The sequence below is a fragment of the Diabrotica undecimpunctata genome, chromosome 9 (genome assembly GCF_040954645.1).
Source record: "Diabrotica undecimpunctata isolate CICGRU chromosome 9, icDiaUnde3, whole genome shotgun sequence".
Classification (NCBI taxonomy): Eukaryota; Metazoa; Arthropoda; class Insecta; order Coleoptera; family Chrysomelidae; genus Diabrotica; species Diabrotica undecimpunctata.
This window is the reverse complement of record NC_092811.1, coordinates 124,125,819-124,147,297: the sequence shown is the minus strand read 5'-3', so window position 1 is coordinate 124,147,297 and position 21,479 is coordinate 124,125,819. Positions and strand designations below refer to the sequence as shown.

General features: G+C 31.9%; 3 protein-coding genes across 3 annotated transcripts; 1 reads left to right on the top strand and 2 right to left on the bottom strand.

The window, feature by feature from the left end:
* Taf9 (TBP-associated factor 9) lies at positions 1-1,094 on the bottom strand. The gene is made up of 2 exons (XM_072545175.1): positions 844-1,094; positions 1-747 (listed from the first exon to the last, which is right to left on the bottom strand). Exons 1-2 carry the CDS (start codon positions 984-986, stop codon positions 189-191), a joined length of 702 nt encoding a protein of 233 aa, XP_072401276.1. The 5' UTR covers positions 987-1,094; the 3' UTR covers positions 1-188.
* A 691-nt stretch (positions 1,095-1,785) lies between these two features.
* Rrp47 (Ribosomal RNA processing 47) lies at positions 1,786-2,794 on the top strand. The gene is made up of 2 exons (XM_072545176.1): positions 1,786-2,358; positions 2,531-2,794. The coding sequence occupies exons 1-2, from the start codon at positions 2,077-2,079 to the stop codon at positions 2,663-2,665; spliced, it is 417 nt and encodes a 138-aa protein (XP_072401277.1). The 5' UTR covers positions 1,786-2,076; the 3' UTR covers positions 2,666-2,794.
* An 8,123-nt stretch (positions 2,795-10,917) lies between these two features.
* Positions 10,918-21,118, bottom strand: LOC140451308 (uncharacterized). The gene is made up of 2 exons (XM_072545056.1): positions 21,101-21,118; positions 10,918-11,715 (listed from the first exon to the last, which is right to left on the bottom strand). Exons 1-2 carry the CDS (start codon positions 21,116-21,118, stop codon positions 10,918-10,920), a joined length of 816 nt encoding a protein of 271 aa, XP_072401157.1.
* Between the last annotated feature and the right edge of the window lie 361 nt (positions 21,119-21,479).

Genomic DNA, 21,479 nt, shown 5'->3' with positions numbered 1-21,479 from the left:
TTTAGGTTTATAATTTTGTATTTGCATAAATTCAGAATTGTACCACACATATCAACCACAATTTTATTACAATTACATACCATTTATACAGAATTAATATATACTACAACTATTTATACATACACTAATATATATTAAAATTACATTGTTATTTATACCTGATTATAGATTTTATAAAATAAAATTAACTATGTTTGCATTGGTTCAGATTCATCCTCTCTTTTCCGCTTCAATATCGTAGAAGTTTCAAAATCCATTTCAGTTTTAATTGGTGGTGCTATTTGTACATTTTGTGTAATCTCTATTTTTGGTTTAAGTAATGTCTTTTGGGGTTGTGCCGTAATAACTTTTGTAATTGGTTTTGGTATAGTAACAGTCTGTTTCGAAATTGTGGGAGTGGTTCTCTTTAAAAAGTTTATGTTAGCTTTGGGAGTCATTTTTAAGGCTGGGCTACCAGCCATAGAAAAGTTTCCTTTGCCTTTCTTGGAGCTCTTAAGGGTGTAATTGCAAGATGACAGGCAGTATCTGTCAGGAGGTAGTCTTAGGCCACAGTGGCGTTTGACTTGTGGTAAATGTGAATAATTTTTAACATGAGCAAGTTCCATAAGTACTTCTCTTGGAGGAGGTGTCGTGAAAGTAGATTCACAGGTTAATTGCAGGGCTAAACGGACATCATCCACTCCCAAAAATTTCTGTTTTGAATTATTGGAATACATTCTAGCCTCTTCAAGTATGGATGTTGCATACCTAAAAATAAAGAATATTTTTAGTATTCAGTAAATGGTGATTTACAGTACATCGTAGAATTTGATATAAATGTTATTATCAATTTAAAACATTTACCTATAAACAAATTCTGTGAGCTGTACAATTGTTTTGGGTTCATAATCTGTTATACCCATTTCTTTCATAATAGCCATTATTACTTGGCCATCTTTTGGAATGTGTTTTGATTGAACAGCTTTAGCTTTTTCTTTCTCAGCCATAACTTCTATATTCTTGAAAATAATGAACTGTTTTGGTAAGATTTACTTGCAACACACAACAAACCAAAAGTAAATTGTAGATTGATGTAATGACAATGACAATGACACATGACAAATGTAAATAAATATCATTTATCTTCTTCTACCTCGGTGTTTTCCGTGGCCTCTTGTTAAATTTCTCTTTTGAAAAAACTCTTTATATTATTATTGTATTGTTAATTGCCTAATTAGAAGTAGAAACTGGAATTACAACTCCCAGTTTTAAATTAATAACTATTAATGCTGTCAAATTACAAAAAGCAAAATCAAATACAAAAGCTTCGTTATTATATATTTTTTTATTAACAAACTTCTTGTAACTATTAATGTATATACAGTATACGTAGATTGTTAAGTTTAATTGCTTTGACTTCTGGGGAGAATTGGACTGCGAGAGCCACTCTAAGCAATGAGAACCCATCGGAGAGGACAATAAACTGGAGACATAATCGATCCTAGATATCACAGTGTGACTTCTCCCCTAAAAATCGCTACCAGTAATAGTAGAGATAGATATGTGGAGACACACAACACCATAATTACATTTAGGAAGTATAGATACATCATAATATGCAACTGTTACAACAAAAAATATTCAGATTACTAGATGAATAAGAGAAGCCATTAAGAGCTGTAGAACCGTGATGATGAAGATGAATAAGTGAATCTGTGATAAACAGCACAACTAATTTAGAATAAACACATGCAGTCACTGCTTAATTAAAACTGCTTCTTAAAATATTTCCAAAATCACAATGAAACAGAAGATAAATAAGTAAAAATGTGAAACCCACGGGAAGCAATATATACATACGTTATTAAGTTGTAGTGTTTATCTTAATTATTTGATGTTTATATATTAAAAGTGCCAATAAAAGTTTTTATTTAAAATTTGTTTAAATCAAATCATAAAAAAGAAGTAATGCTGGTAGTATAATACAATAATCTGAAGTTGTACTGGAATGATTTCTAACCTAATAAACCTAACTTTTACTATTAATTTAGATAAGTATTAATTATTATTTATAATTTAATAATTTGATTAGTAAATATGGAATTTGGAGACTTAAAAAATGATATAATTATTCAAGAGAAGCTGACAAATTTCCACAACAGTGTAGAAAAAATAGAACTCATGCTCGAGAAACTTAACTCTGCAGATATTTATGAACAATTATCTGTATCGGAAAAAGTAGATTACGATTTATTTGTAGCTTACACACTAAATACTTTGTACTGGTTGTACCTGAGAACTCAAAATGAAGATCCGAATAAGAATGAGGTGAAGAGCCAATTGAATAGGATTAAAGAGTATATGGTCAAAGCTAAACAGGTAGGTTGAATTAGTTCTACATATTGTTCTTTATTATTGACATGTTATTTTGTTGTATTGTATATTATTCTCCTATTGTTACATCTATTTCATCATTTCTTTTATCTTTTCCCATTAATTCTAAAAACTATTACACACTATTGAAATGTTATAATTTTATGGTGATTTTTAGGCCCGCGAGAGGCACACCATCAGACCTAAAGTAGACAAATTTGCAGCAGAAAGATTTATCAAACATGGAATTAACTACAGTAGAAATGAAGATAATACACCAACTCTAAACAAAAGGATTCGATTTGAGGACTGAATTAGTGTGTCTAGCAATTTTATAATGTTTGCTTATAAAGACTTTTTATAATTATACAAGTTTAAATGTGTTATGAATTAAGATATATGTGATTTTATATTGACTCATTTATTATATATTTTAAGGAAAGTATTTGGTTTTTATCAGTCATGTTTACAGTTATGCACGAAATTCCCTTTCCAGTTCTCATTTTTTTAAACATTGCATACTACGATCTTTTTGGATGGCTTACTTTTGTTAAAACTTTTAAATGCAATGAACCAGTAGAGTATACAGTTAATACTAACTTTATTTTGTTTCAAAAGTAAATACAATTGACATTTTACATTGTACCAATCTTAACTTACTGTAAATGTTACCTATACCTAACAGTTTCAATAATGTGTAGTTTTTCAGCAACTAAACCTTTAGCCAACACATCAGCTGACATAAACATCAGTAGACATATATTTTACATTAATGATCTTGTCAGATATTAGGTCTCTCAAAAAATGATATCTTAATCAATATGCTTAGTTCTTTTATGATAAATAGGATTTGCTGATAAGTTTAATGCACTTTGATTATCATTAAATAAAGTAATACATTCAGTTTGTTCAATTAAATCACCCAGGAAACCCCTAAGAAAAACAGCCTCTTTAGCAGCCTCTGACAAGGCTGCCCCGCAGCTAGATAAAGCTACTGTTCTTTGCTTTGCACTTTGTCAAGATATTGCAGAGCTACAAAGTTTAAATACATATCCAGTAAAGGATCTTCGTTCTACTGTATTGCTTGCCCAATCAGCATCTACAAAACCTTGCAATTCTGAATCATCTTTTGAGTAAATCAGAGAATAATTAATAGTGTCTTTTAAACACCTCAATACTCTTTTTGCATATTTCCAATGAGATTTATTATATACAATTGTTAAATTGACTGATGAAACTGACTGCCAATGATATATCTGGTCTGGTTAAAACAGATAAATACATCAAACTACCAATTAGCCTCTGATAAGGAAATTTATCTCTAATACAATTGTTACTATCATCCATTGTTAAAGATAACTTTGGTTCAATTGGAGTTTTAACTTTGCTTTGTCATCACTCATGTTAAATCCCTTTAACAACTGGATAATATAGTTTTTCTGATTCAAAGCAATATAATCTTTATTTGGGTCAAAATCTATTTACATATCTAAACATTCCAAAATTCTACCCAAATCTTTAATAACAAATTTACTTTTCAGCTCATTTTTTATTATCTACTTGTTTCACTTTCATCATTTGAGAACACAAAAAAATCATCTACATATACTGTTACAACTGTAATTTTATTATTTTGTCTTTTTATATAGATACAAGATTAATGTTTTGATTTCTTATAATTAATATTTTCCAAAACATTATTTACTTCATAATTTTAGGCCCTAGAAGACTGTTTAAGTCCATAAATAGTCTTATTTAATTGTAAACATTTGTTACCAGCAAACCTAATTTTACAGAAAGTGAAAAAAGCAGCCTTAGAGAAGAATGTCTTATTACTGGAGCAAAAGTTTCTGCATAGTCTATATATTCTCTTTGATTAAAACCCCTAGCCACTAATCTTGCCTGATATCTAACTTTATTTATTTTCGCTGTTACACTTTAACTTAAACACCCACTTATTATCAATTACACTACCATTTTCCGGCACATCTATCACATCCCATGCATTGTTGTCACAGAAAGATTAGATTTCATCCATCATGGCTTCTCTCCACTCCTCTCCATCAGGACGTTGTAATGCCTCCGAGACTGTTAACGACACATCATCTATGTCACTTGTCTCCGCACACATATATGTAACATATTTTTTCACTTTCATTTATATATACCTAGACCAAACGTAGCAGCTTCTCGTTTTAGTTCTATAACTTTTTCGCTTAATACCCTTTTGTTGTGGCTTACTACGGCAACATCATCCGCATATGCGCATATTTGCATTGATCTTGTATTAATACAGCCGTTTATATCCAGTTTTCTAACAACAGCTTCTAAAGTTAGATTAAAAAGTGTTGTTGATAAGGCATCACCTTGTCTAACTCCATTTTCAATATCAAAGGCCTGCGTCATATCTCCATCTATTCTCACCATAGCTTTGGAACCCTCCAGAGTCATTCGTATAAGTTTAACCAACTTATTGGGTATCCCTAACATAGATAGTTGCTTTAACATCTTTTGTCGATCTACTCCATCAAACGCCTGTTTGAAATCGATATACAAGTTGTAAATAGGTATGTTATATTCAACACATTTTTCATGTATACCTCTTAACATATGTATTTGGTTTATAGTTGACCTCTTTGGTCTGAAGCCACAGCTCCTCCTTTGTACATAGGAAGTATGATTCCTACTTTCCAATCTTCTGCGATGACTTCTAGTGTCCATATGTGGTCGATTAGTTTATGGATACGCCTCCATAGCGCATGTCCACCATTCTTTATCAGTTCTGCAGTTATTCCATCTGTGCCAGGTGCTTTGTTATTTTTTAGATGTTTTATGACATTTAACGTTTCTTCCAATGTTGGATGCTCAACTAGTTGTTCTGCTGTATGGTGAATTATTTCTTCATCTTCGTTTTGTTCTTTTTCTGGGTTTAATAGCTCTTGAAAATGCTCCTTAGACATTCTCATTATTTCCTCTTTCTCGCTGATAATCGCCCCATTTTTGTCCTTGCAAACTGTTGATCTTCTCATGTATCCTTGGGTGTATTGCTTGGATTCCTTAAAAAATTTTCTAGTCTCTCTTCTGTTATTATAATCCGTAATTTGTTGTATTTTTCTATTCAACATTTCTTTCTTTTTCCTTCTACATATTTTCTTTGCATCTTTTCTGAGTTCTTCATATGCCCTTCTATTCAATCGGGAATCCCTTTGTAGACATTTCTGTCTAGCTATATTTTTGCTATTTATTACTTGTTGGCAATCTCGGTCAAACCATTCCTCGTTTCTTTTGCTTGAGGTTTCACTTAATGTTTCTTTTGCCATATTTCTAATTGTCGTTTGGATAACGTTCCATTCGTCTTCAATGTTGTTTTGTTCTTCTCTTTCATTTAATATTACTTTTATTTTCTGCTGGTACTCATTCTTCTTTTTAGGATTTTTAAACATATATGTGTTCCATTTTCTTTATTTGGAGCCTTTCTCTTTTCTTACCATTGATATTCTTTGTTTTATCTTCGATATAATCAAGAAATGGTCCGAATCACAATTTGCGCCTCTATAAATTCTAACATCCGTTACAGAGGTTGCCCACCGTTTAGATATTAATATGTGATCAATTTGATTAAATTTATTAGTACCAGGTATCATCCAGGTTAATTTATGAATATTTTTATGAGGGAAACACTTCTAAAATAATAAAAAAAAACCGTGCAATATACACAAAATACTTACGAGTATCTTATTCTTTGTATTTGTTTATTAGTTATGTGAAAATTAAAAATAAACCATTTATGAATGACATTTGTTTTTTATTTGTAGTAATTTCCCACCCAATTAATAAATTCCATTATCAGTTGTTTATTGATTTTACAGCTAAGAATTACTTGGTGTAACCCGATGGCGTAACCACAAGTTTGCATCTTAGGTGATGTTCACTTCACACTATCAAAAATATTTGTTCACTACGGAAATAATCCTAATCCATTATATATACGTATCTATTTACGTATATAACTTTTAAAAAATGTTCTTTTTTATCCTATATTTTAATTCAGTATAATTCAAGTATAATGTTGATCCAGGAATAGAAAAATTAACCCGGTTTAATTTATTTACAACCATAGAGCTAATATGCAATATTTTATGTCATACTTTTAGTTCAAAATAGAATAAATTATTTCAAATTTACTAAATTATTTAATTAAAATAAAATTAAAAAAGTTTAAATTATGGTTTTGTCGTAGCTTGTCACAAATTTCCTAATCGGAGCCTGTGTTTTCCGTTTTAAATATGTCGATCGTGTGCTGACACATTTCAAAGCGGCATTTGGGAGTGGGTATTCTGATTGTTATTTATTCTGTCGGCGAGATAACAAATAATAATAAATGTATCAAAATAAAAGGAGCTAAGGCTGTCTACATTTTTGAAAAAGTGACAGAATTTTAATGCTTAGGAGTAATTATACCTAACAAACACGGAAAAAGAAGGAAAAGAGATAGACAAAGGATTATTGAAGGGTAGCAGAGCAATAGGGTCCCTAAATTCAATACTGAAAGCAAAAATTGGGCAAAGAAAAGCTAAACTATGTGTCTACGAGACAGTAATAGAACCCACGGTGATGTATGCCAGTGGATTACGAAACGTGGATTATAAAATAACAGAGAGGAAAGAAAGTAGAAATCTGTGAAAGAAAAATGCTCAGAAAAATCTTTGGAGACATAAAGATGGCCAGAGAATATTCGGAGAAGACAAACAAATAAAGAAATAATGAGGATGTATGAAAAAACAATAAAAACGGCAAAAATATAGGCCCAAAGAGCTTAAAACAATACTAAAAGAGGGAGAAATAGGAAAACAAAAAAGATGACTTCAAAAAAGAAATGAGTAATTACTATTTAAATGGAAATAGACCACAATTAAAGATTAAAGTACGTTTATTGACGTTTGACGTGAAACGTCAATAAACGTACTTTAACCTTTAATTGTGGCTTATTCCCATTTAAATAGTTTAACTATATAAATAGTCTAACATGGCACAAGAAAAGAGCTTCAGAACAATATAAAAAAAGGTTGGAAGCAGTAAATCAAGACTTTAATACCAAGTACCAAGGAAATAACCAAGTTTTTGGAAGACATATTCTCACAAAGTCTGTATCATTGTTGTTTATATGTAATAATCCAAACTGTGAATGAAGCTTCTTCTTCTTTTTATGTAGACCTGACTCTGTTTGTTTTTCAATGTGTCTCCAGTAAGTTGTCGTTCCATCGTTTTCGTGGTCTTCCTACTGATCGTCTTCCTATTGGGGAACCGTCTTTACTACCTATTTGTTGTCATTCGGCTTATATCATATAATCGTTTCATTTTACTCCTCTATTTCTTACTAGTTCTTAATGTTCTCCACTTTGCATCTAGGTCGTATATCTGTACTTCTAGCTCTGTCCCATAGTGTCTTACCATCAATTTTTCTAAGTGTTTTCATCTCTGCTGTTTCTAACATCTTTTTTATCCTCTCTGTGTCAGGTCGTGTTTCTGCCTTTCATTTCTTTCCCGATATTTTTATTTCTTCACATTGTTTCATTCAGGCACCCTGCGGATCTGTTTGCTCTATTCACTTGATCTTCCACTTCAGTTTCGACCTTTCCTTAGCTAGATAATCTGATGCCTAGATATTTAAACTGTATCATTTGTTCTATTATCTGCCCTTCCAACTCCAATTTACATCTTAGTAAATTTGCTGTTGGAACCATGTATTTTGTCTTTTTTTAAGGAAATTAATATATGTATGTTAAATTTTCTGGCAGTTATATTAAATTGGTGCAGCATACGTTGTAAATCATCTTTACTTTGAAAGAGTAGTATTGCGTCGTCTACATAACAGATTATTTTAAGTTGTTTTTTTTTCATTTGGTATTCTTTTTTAATTTTTACTTTTTTTATTATTTCAATTATAATCAGGTTGAATAATAAAGGACTCAGGGAATCTCCTTGTCTTATCCCATTGCCACCTTTAATAGGTTCTACTTTTACTTTTATTGTGTTGTTTTGGTAGATATTTTCGATCGTTTTGATTATTATTAAAGGTATCTCCCTTGCGTGATGATTTCTCTTGAACTTGCCTCATTATAAATATAGCGTCGGTGCATGATCTTCCCGACCTAAAACGTTGTTGTTCTTCTGCTAGTGTTATAATTTCATTCAGTGTATTTGTTATCATTTTGGTTGTGAATTTTAGTATTGTATTTAATAAATTAATTCCTCTGTAATTTTCCGGGTCCGATTTGTCCCCCTTTTTGAAGACAGGTGTTAGAATGCTTCTACTGAGGAATCTACATTCTTGAGGAAGTCTGTTTTGTTCCATTATTTTTTGGATTAGTTTTAATAGTTATTTGGTCAGATCTGGTCCTTCGTACTTGTAAATGAAGCAGTTGGGATAAAATAAAGGAAAAACAGAAAATGGATAAACCGAGATAGATTACAGCTGATAGAAGAAAGAGAGAAAATTAAAGAATGGAAAAGAGAAGTATGCAGATCAGATATACAGAAATATCAAATAAATCAGATATATACAGATAAATACAGATATATCAGATATATCAGGCCCAGAACTCATACAAAAAAAAACATTCAGTATGTTGAAATTAATAAAAATTAAAATATTCCACGATTGCATCACGAGTATTCTTCTGTATGATGTGGAGGACATTCTTTGTAAAGGAAATGAGAAATTCAGTACTTAATTCAGGGATAATAATAGCCAATATAGCCATTTATAGTGTGCACAATGAACTTAATTATTCTTTGTTCTATGGAATAATCTGATTTTTTCTCTTTTTGTTTTTTTTTATTTTTTTGACATACATGAATTTTTTCAATCAAAGGTTATCGTTAAAATTTTTGGTAGATATTTCATAGAGACAGTCACTACAATGTTGACTTTTCCTTGTCGCCATAAGAATTTAGTTAACATAATGTCAAGGTTTATGGTTCAAAAAGTTTATCTCTTTTTTTACTAATCTCCCGAGGAGGTGTTTGATAAACCGTTTGTTCTGATTTGAACTTTTGTATCACGGGTACGTCATACAAATGAATTATCTTTAAAAGCATGTAATTTAAATGATGATGGAGAAGAAAAGCTGAGAATAAAATCGCACAAACTTATCATAGTCGGTCCATTCGCTAGTGTTGTTTGGCATTATGAATTTTGTCCATTTTCATTTTACCTTCTTCATATTTTATGTTTGATTTCTATCTTATCTTCGATTATAATTTTTAGGGGCTTATATTTTGGATTTCGCATTGTGTAACAAAGATCGCACCTTTTCGTGGATAGTTTTTTAATTATGGTCAACATCTTTTCCCCATTCAGGTTCGGACTGGTCCGCCTTTATTCATATATGTATGGGAACGACGGGTAATTACGAACACTTAAGGAAAATAATTGTTTATTTGAATGTTGAAAACTCGAAAACCACTACAGAGTGGCTAACAGTAATACAGCTATTAATTTTTGTTATTAGATAATCAAAAATAAAAATTTTAATAATAAAAAAACTCAATTAAAAATTTTCACGAAATGTTCGCTGTTACCCGAAATGTCGGGTAATAATAAACATGAGAAGGGTAATGGCGAACAGTATTACCTATTAACAAAAATCACATTTATAGTTGTCCGGTGTGTCCGAGCCGCTGCATAATTTATGCACCCATCCACCACATATAATGCAACGGAACCAAAGTTCGCTTTTCCCGAACTCACCACAAATTAAACAAGATTCTCCTTCATTACAATCGTCGGTATTAATATCGTCATTGTCATCAGATTCACCATCTTTATATGATGTCGAATCTTCCTATTCGCTTGAAGATTGTAGTACTTTTCTCTATGCAGTTTTATTTTTGTTTTTTAAAAATTTTTGTTTTTCAATTTTTTTTCCATTTTTTGTTTCCTTCTAAGCTCCTTTTGTTCGAGTTCTAATTTCAAAGGAGTTGAGGTTAATATTTCGGATCTTTGTTTTTTTCTTCCACCCTTCTTCGGAACAGATATCTTTTGTTTTTCTTTCGGTAAAGGCAAGATATCGCTGAATGAAACATTTTCGGTATTTTCACATATCTGGTTTTCTTTGGAAGGGCCTGGTTGGGGTTCCAGTAAATCTTCTTGAATAGTTTGTGAAAGACCTTCTTGGCTATTATTTTGTTGAGTTTGATTATCGTTTGAACTGTAAAAGTCTTCTTCATTAAATGTATTTCGGTTGAATGGAAAAATTCCGGTCTTCTCAAAACCGTTTGCAGCTTTGTCTATGCTTGAAACTCTAGTATACGCCTTTGAGAATAAAGTGCTTATATGGCACATTTCAATTTGCTCATAGGGTTGAGATTTTAAAAACGAATCACATTCAACGTCATATGCTCGCTTCGATGATGAGAAAAAGCTAACGTCCAGTGGTTGCAGACGATGCGAGGTATGTGGAGGTATTGACAGCATAATGATAGCATTTTCTTTGCAAAAATTATAAATTGCAATAGAGCAATGACTGGAGTGGATTTATTGGTTTTCGCAAAATGTTGAATTCAAAACAGGAACACTTCTTCGTTCATCCAACCGCTTTTTGAACAGGAGTACAAAGAACCTGGAGGCCCATCCTTTTCTAAAGCAAAATTTCTTCTCAGTCTTGGATAAATGAATAGTGGAGGTGTAAAAGATCCGCTGGCACTCATACAACGGTATACCGTCACGTTCTTGCCTCTTTCTCCACTTGTAACGGCTCCAACCTGTTTTTGGCCTCTAGGTCCAATGATCCGATTAGGCCTATTTACGTTTGTAATGCCAGTCTCATCGACATTAAATATTCGAGTAGGTGGAAACTTGTATTTATCGTACAGCTTACCCAAATTGTCATAAAATCTTGAGACTTGATCCTTATTGAAACCTTGAATGCGATTAAGACTTGTTGCTTCAGGTTTACGGAAACTTAACTCAGGATGCCTTGACATGAATCCATATAACCAGACTTTACCTGCTTCTTGTTTTTCTCTGTTGAAAGTATGTTTTAAGTTTAATTTCTCTGCATAGCCGAAGGCCTCTTTTCGTAACTGAATTGGAGTTAATCCATAAAATATTTTAGATAACGTTAGTAAATGACGACTCATTTCTTCTTCCTGTTCATTTGAAAAGAGAGTGTTTGCACCCAGCCTGCCTTTGTAAAAGCCTCTAGAGACTCTGTTTTGTAATGTTGTAACAGGTATATTAAATTGGCGTGCAGCTTCCCTTAGGCCATAACGTCTTTCTTCAATTGCCTTTAGAGCAGCTTTCATTTGATCATCAGTCCATGAAAATTTGTTGGTACTTCGTTTCCGTTTAAAAGGCATCTGAAAAAGATACAAATTGTTAAATAAGCAAAAATGTAAAGAATCTAAGCCAAATTATTAAAAGAGTAAACGCGAACACTTGGCGGGTAATCGCGAACATCTGTTCGTGATTACCCGATTTGGAAATGAATATGAAGAAACGAAACAATCATAATATAAATGCATTTAACTTCTCCGTAATAAGACAATTTTATAGGTTGAATAATAGTAAGTTAACTAACTCTAACAATTTAAATGAAACCATCAAGTGTTTAGGTACATACCTTATTTTATGAATTGCTAAAATTGTAGTGCAAGCACCAAAAACAAATAAATCGCTGTAAAAAATTCCACGAATACGGGGCAACTGTGTATCTATGCCACCACATTCTTTTTAAGCAAGGAAGCAACAAGAGAAGTTTACAACGGAATGATACAGATGACGTGCGCATGTATTCTGTGATGTTCGCAATCACCCGCTGTTCGCTATTACCCGTCGTTCCCTATACATTAACTTTAAAGATTTAATCAATTAAAAAAGATTAAGAAAAAATTTTGGAGAATGGCGTATAAGACTGATGAAGTTTACAGTCACTACAATCTTTATGAATATACCTTTTTTGGAATTCTTACAAAGATTGATTTTAACCAATCGTCAATAACGATTTTTTTTAATCCTGTCGAAATTAAAATAAACAATTCAAACGTACATCCAAACGCAGACTGTGAGTAAACGCCAACGTAAAAATAATTTTTACTGATAACATTTACTTTTTAAAATATCAATCACCACTAGAAATATCCCAATGATATGTTAATTGATTAGTCTATTTATAAATCAGAACCATTCAAACGGTCTAAAAAAAATCATATATAAGGTTAATCTAAAAATAGATGACATTGAGAATATACGAGTACAAGGCACCCCTCTGATTTCAATCGTTATAATAGACTTACAGATTTTAAAGATTTTTTTAACTGACATGTTTAAGTAATTGATCTTTATTCAATTATTTTGCCAGATTGTAGCTATTATAAACACCTTTTCGTAACCACGCTTTTTCTCTCTATCAAATTTTTTTATTTTTTATAACAGAGAATTTATTATACTCAAAATATAAATTTAAAAATTAAAATTTATGTAAATCTTTATTAAATGAATTATTCTCCGTTCACAAATTGTTGAGAGCACGAAATGTGCCCCAAAGTCATAAAACGGTCGTAAAATTTGTATCATCATAGGCGGTCCTGAGGTGTTTATTCATTAAATAATAATATAATGTTTTAATACTGTTATATATAATATTAATAATGTTTTAATACTAATATATTTAGCAAAAAACAATTAAAACTTTCACGGCCAATGTTGGTTATTATATTATATTAATAAAAATAAGAATTTAACCATTAACAATTTTGTAAATAAGAATACCTTATCTCTTTGGATATTTCAATACTAATCTTTGCGTTTAATCACTTTACTAGAAAACCTGGAATTCATATCCGAAGGTACTATTCGTTGCAAGATAATTAGGATGGAATTCCCCAGATTTTTAATAATATAATGGGTATAAAGATGCCGGCTTTGGCCACGTGCCTCGTCTGTTCAGTTTATATTCGAAATTTAAGTTGAAAGGGTGAAGTTATTACGAACGAAAACAATTTTTTTGTTTAGTACGTTTTTAGTCTCGTAGTAACTAGCGTCTCGAATGTTTTTTTTTTCGAATTATATGCAGTGCGTGAGTGATTTTTTATTCCATATACCTACGAACAAGTACCGTTCGCTCGTGCTCGTTTTGTTGGATTGTTTGTGATGGCTTTATCATCAACATCATCAAGTTTTACACCGGTACTGTTGCGTACAGTCAGTAAGTCTGTCTATTCACCAAGAGAGAAGACTATTGTCCTGAATGTTCACGATGCTCTGGTTTCTCATAATCACACAAACACTGTTCGCAACATAGTCGAAAGTTGTGCCAACATGACTGGCGTAGGGGAGTCAACTATATATAGGTTCCTATCAGAAAGAAAAAAACACGGTATAGCTAACCCAAACACAAACACTTAAAGAGAGAGAAAAAGCCTATTGAAATTGATGAATTTGCCAAAAATGGTATTCGAAGGAAAATTCATGGATTTTTTTTGAAAAAAGAAATACCAAACCTAAACAAAATTTTACAAGAAGTTAGAGACGACCCGGATTTGCCTCATATCGGACGAGCTTAATTGTGGCAAGTTTTAAAAGAATTAAATTTCTAGTAGGAGAAATCAGACCGAAAATCACTTTCGATTGACCGGGAGGAGATAATATGTTGGAGAAGAAATTATCTAAGATCCATACGAAAATTCCGGGCTGAAGGAAGGCCAATCTTCTACCAGGATGAAACGTGGGTAAACTCAGGTCATACTCTAAAAAAAATTTGGTCAGATAAAAAGATATTAAGCTCCAGGCAAGCCTTTATGGAAGGTTGGTCTACTGGTATCTCCCCACCTTCTGGTAAAGGCAGTAGATTAATAATTTCTCACATTGGCAGTGAAAAAGGATTTGTTAAGCATGGTTTGTTGGAATTTCAGTCCAAAAGCACAAAAGACTATCACGAATAGATGACAGCTGATGTTTTCGAAGAGTATTTTGAGCAGATAATTGAACACATACCACCAAATTCAATTATAGTATTAGATAATGCACTTTATCAATTACGACTAGTAGAAAGACTTCCAACGACTGCGTGAAAGAAACAGGATATTCTTGACTGGCTGCGGAATAAGTATCTGCCTTACGAAGATGGAGTGGTAAAAGCATAACTTTTAAAAATTGCCCGGTTCAATTTTTAAAAGTTATGTAAAATTCGATTCAAAAAAGGATTAAAAAATAAACAACAATTTAATATAAAGCATTTATGAAAATAAATATATCTTCATATTTACACAATATAAAAAGCGAGTATAAAAAATTATTTAACATTAAATACAAATTTCAAGTAACCTAATAGCGAAAAACACCATACAAAATTCTTTAAATGCTATGTCCTTTGTTAGTTACTAATTAATTTGGGAATAATTGTTCGATAATAGAGTAAAACAGCTTTAATGTTTTAAATTACAATTGCAGCTCAAGTGTAAGCATTTAGTCTCAATTTTTAAGCAGTATATGCTAGCATTTGTTGTAAATACAGAATATGTATCTTAACTAATTGATTAGTAGATTAACTATCACTGAAGTGATCTGGTTCAGTTTCCATAAATTAAAAGACGTGTTTGATCTGGTTATATAATTACAAAATATATGAATCCATCTCACGAATACAAAAAAATATGGCTGCCTTGACGTCATACATATATCACATAATACTTTTTCCAATTGAATACTGCAAAGGTTAAGGCATATTTTGTTGTCTGTAGCCTCATACTAGATAAAAACTGCAATCTCTTGATGCATTTTTCAAACCAATGAAAAAGCTCCTAAGCAGTTAAGCAGTTAAGTTAATCTAGACTGGTACAATTTTCGTTAGTAGAATGCTATGTGTATTCGTAGCTGCAATATGGGATGGAAACTTGAATACTTAATGAATTTACTGATCGGTAAAAAAATGACGCATTCGAAATGAGGCTCTATAGGCTTATTGTTAAAATTTATTGGACGGCTAATACTCCAAATGAAGAAGTATTAGGACGAATTGGATATAGTAGACAACTTTTATAGACATTTAAAATAAGACATCTGTGACATAGACTTCGTTTAAAATGATAAATACTCTCTTCTACACGTCATCATGCAAAGAAGAGTAGATGGAAGAAAAGTCATGGGAAAGAAAACAAATATAGGATGAGTTATATCAGAGAGTCAACTAATCTCTGTGTAGACCAGATATTTCACATTGAAAACGATAGGAAAGCATTTAAAGAAGTGAATTACAACCTTCATTAGAAGACGTTACGAGAAGAAGATAATTTTTCTTTAAATGTCTGTTTTTTGGGTGCGCCAACTTAATATCATGGAAGGAATTTATTAAGTCTACTAATTTCACAAGAATATGATTTGGGAGTCAGTTGGTCTATAAACAGAGAAGGAGAATCATCAAAATAATAATCAAGAACTCAATAATACCCACTAAGAAACTAGAATAGATTACAAGTTGAAAAGTATCTAAACCACAAGCTGTATATTAGCAAAAGTCCTACTTCCTAGCCTGAAAGGATTTAGAAAAAAACTAAGAGAGAACAGATCATTTGTAGCCATCTGCACTTAGTTAAAAAATTCTCTTAAAGCGATACCATCGCAAAAAAGGGACCAACGAAAAATGAGGAGAACAAATTAAATGAAAAGATCATGATAATGACGTTTCAATGACGAAGACAATGATGATCAAGCCTGCATATATTACCACAAACTGTATTCGGCATTAATCTCTAGTAAAAGCTGGGCCAAATGCCAGATCTACAAGTAATGAGCTTACACTGAATGGGCTGGAGTCAAAGAAAAGTGTATATAGTTTCCTATTGATATTAACTTTTTTTGATTTTTGATTCTTTTTACTTCTTTTTGTTTTAGATTCCGTCTCCTCGTTGGAGGTTGGAAATCAATATAGCGATTCTAACTTTTCCTACAGCTGTTCTAAACAGCTCAATTGTTGTAAGTTCAAACCAATCTTGCAAGTTCTTAAACCAGGATGTTTTTCTCGTGCCTTGACTTCGTTTGCCTATTTTCTCCTGCGTTATGTTGCGCAGATTACGTACTCAGGTACTCTAATGACTTGTCCAAAATATTGAAGACTTCTTGTTTTCAGGATGCTGATTTTTTCTTTGGTTTTTTTCATTTTCTCGAGAAGTTTTCCATTCTTTACTCTGTTAGTCGATGATATTTTCAAAGGCCGCAAGGTTATCAATTTCTGTTTTTCCCAGTGTCCAAGCCTCTGATCCATAAAGACGGTTTGAAAAATACGTAACATCTGAACAATATTATTCGAAGCCTTAGGTTAAGTTTGCTAAAACCAAAAAATTCTTTGATTCTTTGATCGAGAAAGTGTTACATAAATAAAAAGGGCGATCTCATCCTATAAGGAACATAATCATTAAAAATAAATCTCATAGTATCTGGACACCCCTATTAGATATCAACCAATATCAGGCACATAGCAATAATAAGCTACTACTGTATGAAACCTCCGAGAACGATCTTAATGACTTAAATAATTGCATCATAAACGCCTTACAAAAAAGTCACCGAGTGCACTGTCCTAAAGGAAAATCAGTTAGTAAAATAAGTCCATGTACTGAAACGCAGCTGGATCCAAGAAGACAAATGAGAAGCGATAAGAATGCAGACAGCCACACTTTAAGAGAAATGAATAAAACTGTTTCGAAGGCAATCAGGAGAGATTTAAGGAAATTTAAAACCGATAATATTAAACGCACTATAGGGGAAAATAGCCTAAAAGTTCTACGTAGAAAGCTAACGAATAAAAAATGCGAAATTCATAAATTAAGAAACAAGCAAAATGAAATAATATCAGTTAGAATAAGATTTCGACAAGCATTAAGAAAAATGAAAAATAACAAAGCCCCAGGAGAGGATGGGATTGTAATAGAAGCTATTGTAAATGGAAGAGATATGCTATTAAATATATTAAGGAAACTGTTTAATCTAAGTTTGCAGCAAAGAGATCGTAGACCTATTAACCTGTTGAACTACATACACAACTTCTTCACTAGATTAGTGACATCAAGATTGGAGAAAAAATTAGATTTCTAGCAACCGAGAGAGCAGGCAGAATTCCTTCAAATTATGGTACCATGTACATAATCATGTTGTACATAATTATGTACAACAAATCTCTTGTCTTCACTTTTATAGATTTTCATAAAGCGTTCGACACGATCGAAATAGGCAGCCTTATAGAAGGAATGGATGACCAGGATTGACCATAGGCATAGTGAACGTATTTACAATATTTACAAAAAAAAAGTTCGTGTAACCTTCTGGCTAAGGTCTAGTGTTAGGGTTTTTAAGTCGCGCAAGCGCCCCTAACATGACTTAACGACTACTTTCGTAGCCCGGACCGACGGCTTTACGTGCCCTCCGAAGCACGGTGACAGCTCAGTTAAATTAGAAATTGAAAATTTTGTCGGTGCCGGGATTCGAACCAGGGCCCTCCAGCTTGTTAAGCCAGTAACATAGCCAATGCGCACAATATTTACAAAAATACCACTATGATAGTAGGCGAAAAGCTTAACCATCTCCGTTTCACAGATGACATGGTCTCTCCAGCAAAGTATTTCAAGATGTATATACAGGTTAGCAGTACATATATAAATGCAATTTTTGTAACCATTAATAAAACAATGTGCTTTTAGTTCACTCAAATCAAACAAGTTATAGGATTGCTTTTATATTTTCATTTAAATTTGTCAACGAACTTCAGGGCTATTTAACAGAACAATGTATGGTGTTTCTTAAGCATACACAGATATCCTTTTTGGTAAATTTGCATATAATAATCACAGATATAAAGAATTAATTTATTTGTAACACCTACCTACCTAATTGTTTGCGGTGAATAACTTTTTTATAACATTAACATTGTTAAATGATTTAAATATGAAAATATGAGATAGTTATTGTTTTGTGTATTGAGCAGTAAGTACAACTTTTCTAACGACTTTGTGAAACAATTCGAATATGTAGTTTCTTTATTTATTAATGACTATAAAAATAGAAAAGTCGTACTTTATTATAGTGTATTTTTATGTATGAGAGAGTAATAAAACAATATATTATGTATGCAAATCCCTAAACTGTTGATACGGGTGACTCAATGAAAAACAGATATTTGTCAACAAGTTTACAGAAGTATATAGGAAAACAATTTTAAATTGAGTATGACCACCAGGTATAAAGGTTGGAGTAGAATAGAATACAATAGTTGTGAGGGTTACTAATCCCTAAATAAGGTTGCCAGTGTCGGAGTGATGGAGGTTAACAGGTACTAATGAATTTGCAAGAAATGTAAGATGTTTATTTTATTGGTTATATATAACCAATAAAAGTTTAACAGGTACCTACCTATTTGCAAAATAAAGTTTAATTCTTTAGATAAAATAAAACGTTTTATTTTATCTGAAATGAGTGCATTCCACGAAGTAAGGGTTTCAACAATCAAACATTTAATTCTTTAATTCCAGGAATCTACGACAGTAATTGACTAGATAATTACCTTCTAAACTTATTCCACAGAAAATGTGATAGTGGGTTTTTCCATTTTGTATATAGGAAGGTCCAAGTGGCGTATTCAAAATTCTTAACAATTCACTAAAAGTAGGTACTTCAGTTGCAAGGTGCAGTTTATTGTGTATACTAGTGTTATGGAAAATTTGGAAGTGCCGTGTAAACGCCGAAAAATTGGTCCTCTAACAGTTAATGAAAAAACATTAATATTTAATTGTTTTAAATCATTTACAGACAAACGTTTATGTGAAAGTGTTGATGAGACCGTTGAGTTAGTTAGCAGTACACTTGGTGTTGGGAAATCTACGATTTACAGAGTTATTAAAGAAGAGAAATGTGGTAGTTTTCAAATGCCACGTAATGCTCCAGGGAAACCAAAATTTCAAATAGAATATCATTTTAAAGAAGGACTTCGACGGAAAGTGCATGAATTCTTCTTTAGACAAGAATTTCCAACATTGGATAAAGTTCTTGTCTCAGTTCGAGATGATAAGGATTACCCAGAAATGAGTCGAAGTACGTTATGGAAACTTTTAAAAGAAATAGGCTTCCGCTGGAAAAAGAATCCCAGAAAGTCTATTTTATTAGAAAGAAGCGATATTGTCATATGGAGAAGACATTTTCTAAGAACCATAAAGGAAATGAGAAACCAAAAAAGAAAAATATTTTATCTTGATGAAACATGGATCAACGAGGGTCATACACCAAATAAATTTTGGCAGGATGAAACTGTTATAAGTCAAAGGCACGCTTTTGTAAATAACTTATCTACTGGTTTAAACCCACCATCAGGAAAGGGACGCAGGCTGATAATAGTACACATTGGCAGTTCAGACGGTTTTGTTGAAGGTGGTTTATTAACTTTTGAATCAACTCGTACCGGTGACTACCATGAAGACATGAACGCTGATGTCTTTCAAGAATGGTTCGAACAAATGATAGATCTTCTTCCTAAGAACTGTGTAATAGTAATGGATAATGCAAGTTATCACTCCAGACTTATAGAAGGACTGCCTACAACCAAGTGGTTAAAAAAAGACTTGCAGAATTGGCTGAGTTCAAAAAATATTACGTACCATCCCGGATCTATAAGAAAGGAACTTTATTCGTTGTGTGCCCTTCATAAAGAAAAATTTAAAAAATACGAAATTGATGAAATTGCCAAAAATCGTGGAATGACAGTACTTAGATCCCCACCATATCATTGTGAATTAAACCCGATTGAACTGGTATGGGCACAGATAAAGAGTGAAGTTTCAAGAAAAAATACCACTTTTAAAATTCATGATGTTAAACAGTTGTTTTTGGAGGCCGTAAATAATGTAAAACCTGAAAACTGGGAAAAGGCAGTAAATCACACTATTAAAGAAGAGGAAAAAATGTGGAAGCTGGACAATATTACTGATAAAATGATCGAGCCAGTTATTATAAATCTTGGTTCTGAAAGTTCATCTTCTGAATCTGATTTGGATTTGTAACAAGTAGCTGTAAGTTTTATATTAATATTTTTATTCATCTATTTAACATACCTTAGACGGTTTTAAAAACTCTTTTTCTCTTTTGTAATTTTTAAAAATTAAAAAAAATGTGATTTTTTTAAAACTTTTTTTAATGTAGGCCAGTCAGTTCTAATATAGTGTGTGATAAAAGAGGTCACTTTTGTTTACATACACATAACACTTTATAACACTGAAATAATTCATTTATTTTTTACAATTATTCAAAGTAATTTTTCAATTAAACTTGAGCACGCCCATGGAGTGGTCGGAGCTACCAGTAAAAATTATGCTAATTACTCTCTCGTTCATAAAAATAAACTATAACTCATTGATGTATACGATACTTTCTTGATGAAAATTGATTTTATATAAAACTCTAAAAACTACTATTTTTTACTTTCACTAAATTCTTTATTTGCTAATAGTATCTTGTTTAAACGGTCTTTTTTAACATTTTTTGTTGTTATTCATGTTCAGCAATGATTTTCTAATCTGAAATTTATTATCTTATAGTACCAATAGTTTAGTACCTACTTGTTTGGGTTCCCTAATACTTCGTTTACTTTTATTGTATAGGTATTTTATTTTATTTTTATATTAAGAAACTTTCTGAAATAGCAGGATAATCGCCGGAAATATATTTCAGTGGCATATGTATTCTCTTGTTTTGTATCCATCTTACTCCAGCATTAGAAGACATGGTTTTGTTTTAGTTTTATATCAAATCTAGTGTTTTATCACTGGCTTTTCTTCTATAGACCACAGAAGATCACAGTCTAACCCTGCATACTTTATCAAATGCTGGTTTAAAATCTATGATGGAGCTCACGATAAAACTATCAACATTTTTCCATTCTCTGCTTTATTGTGAATATCTGGTCAATAATAGAGCGACCCGGCCTAAATCTGCATTGATAATCCCCAACGATTTCTTGTGTATATGTTTTGGTTCTTTCTAGAGGGATGTTTGCTAAATACCACCTGCAAGGACTTTGTAGATAGTATTTAGGAATGTTATTTCTCGGTAAATAATACAGTGCTTTTTGTTTCCTTTTTTGTGG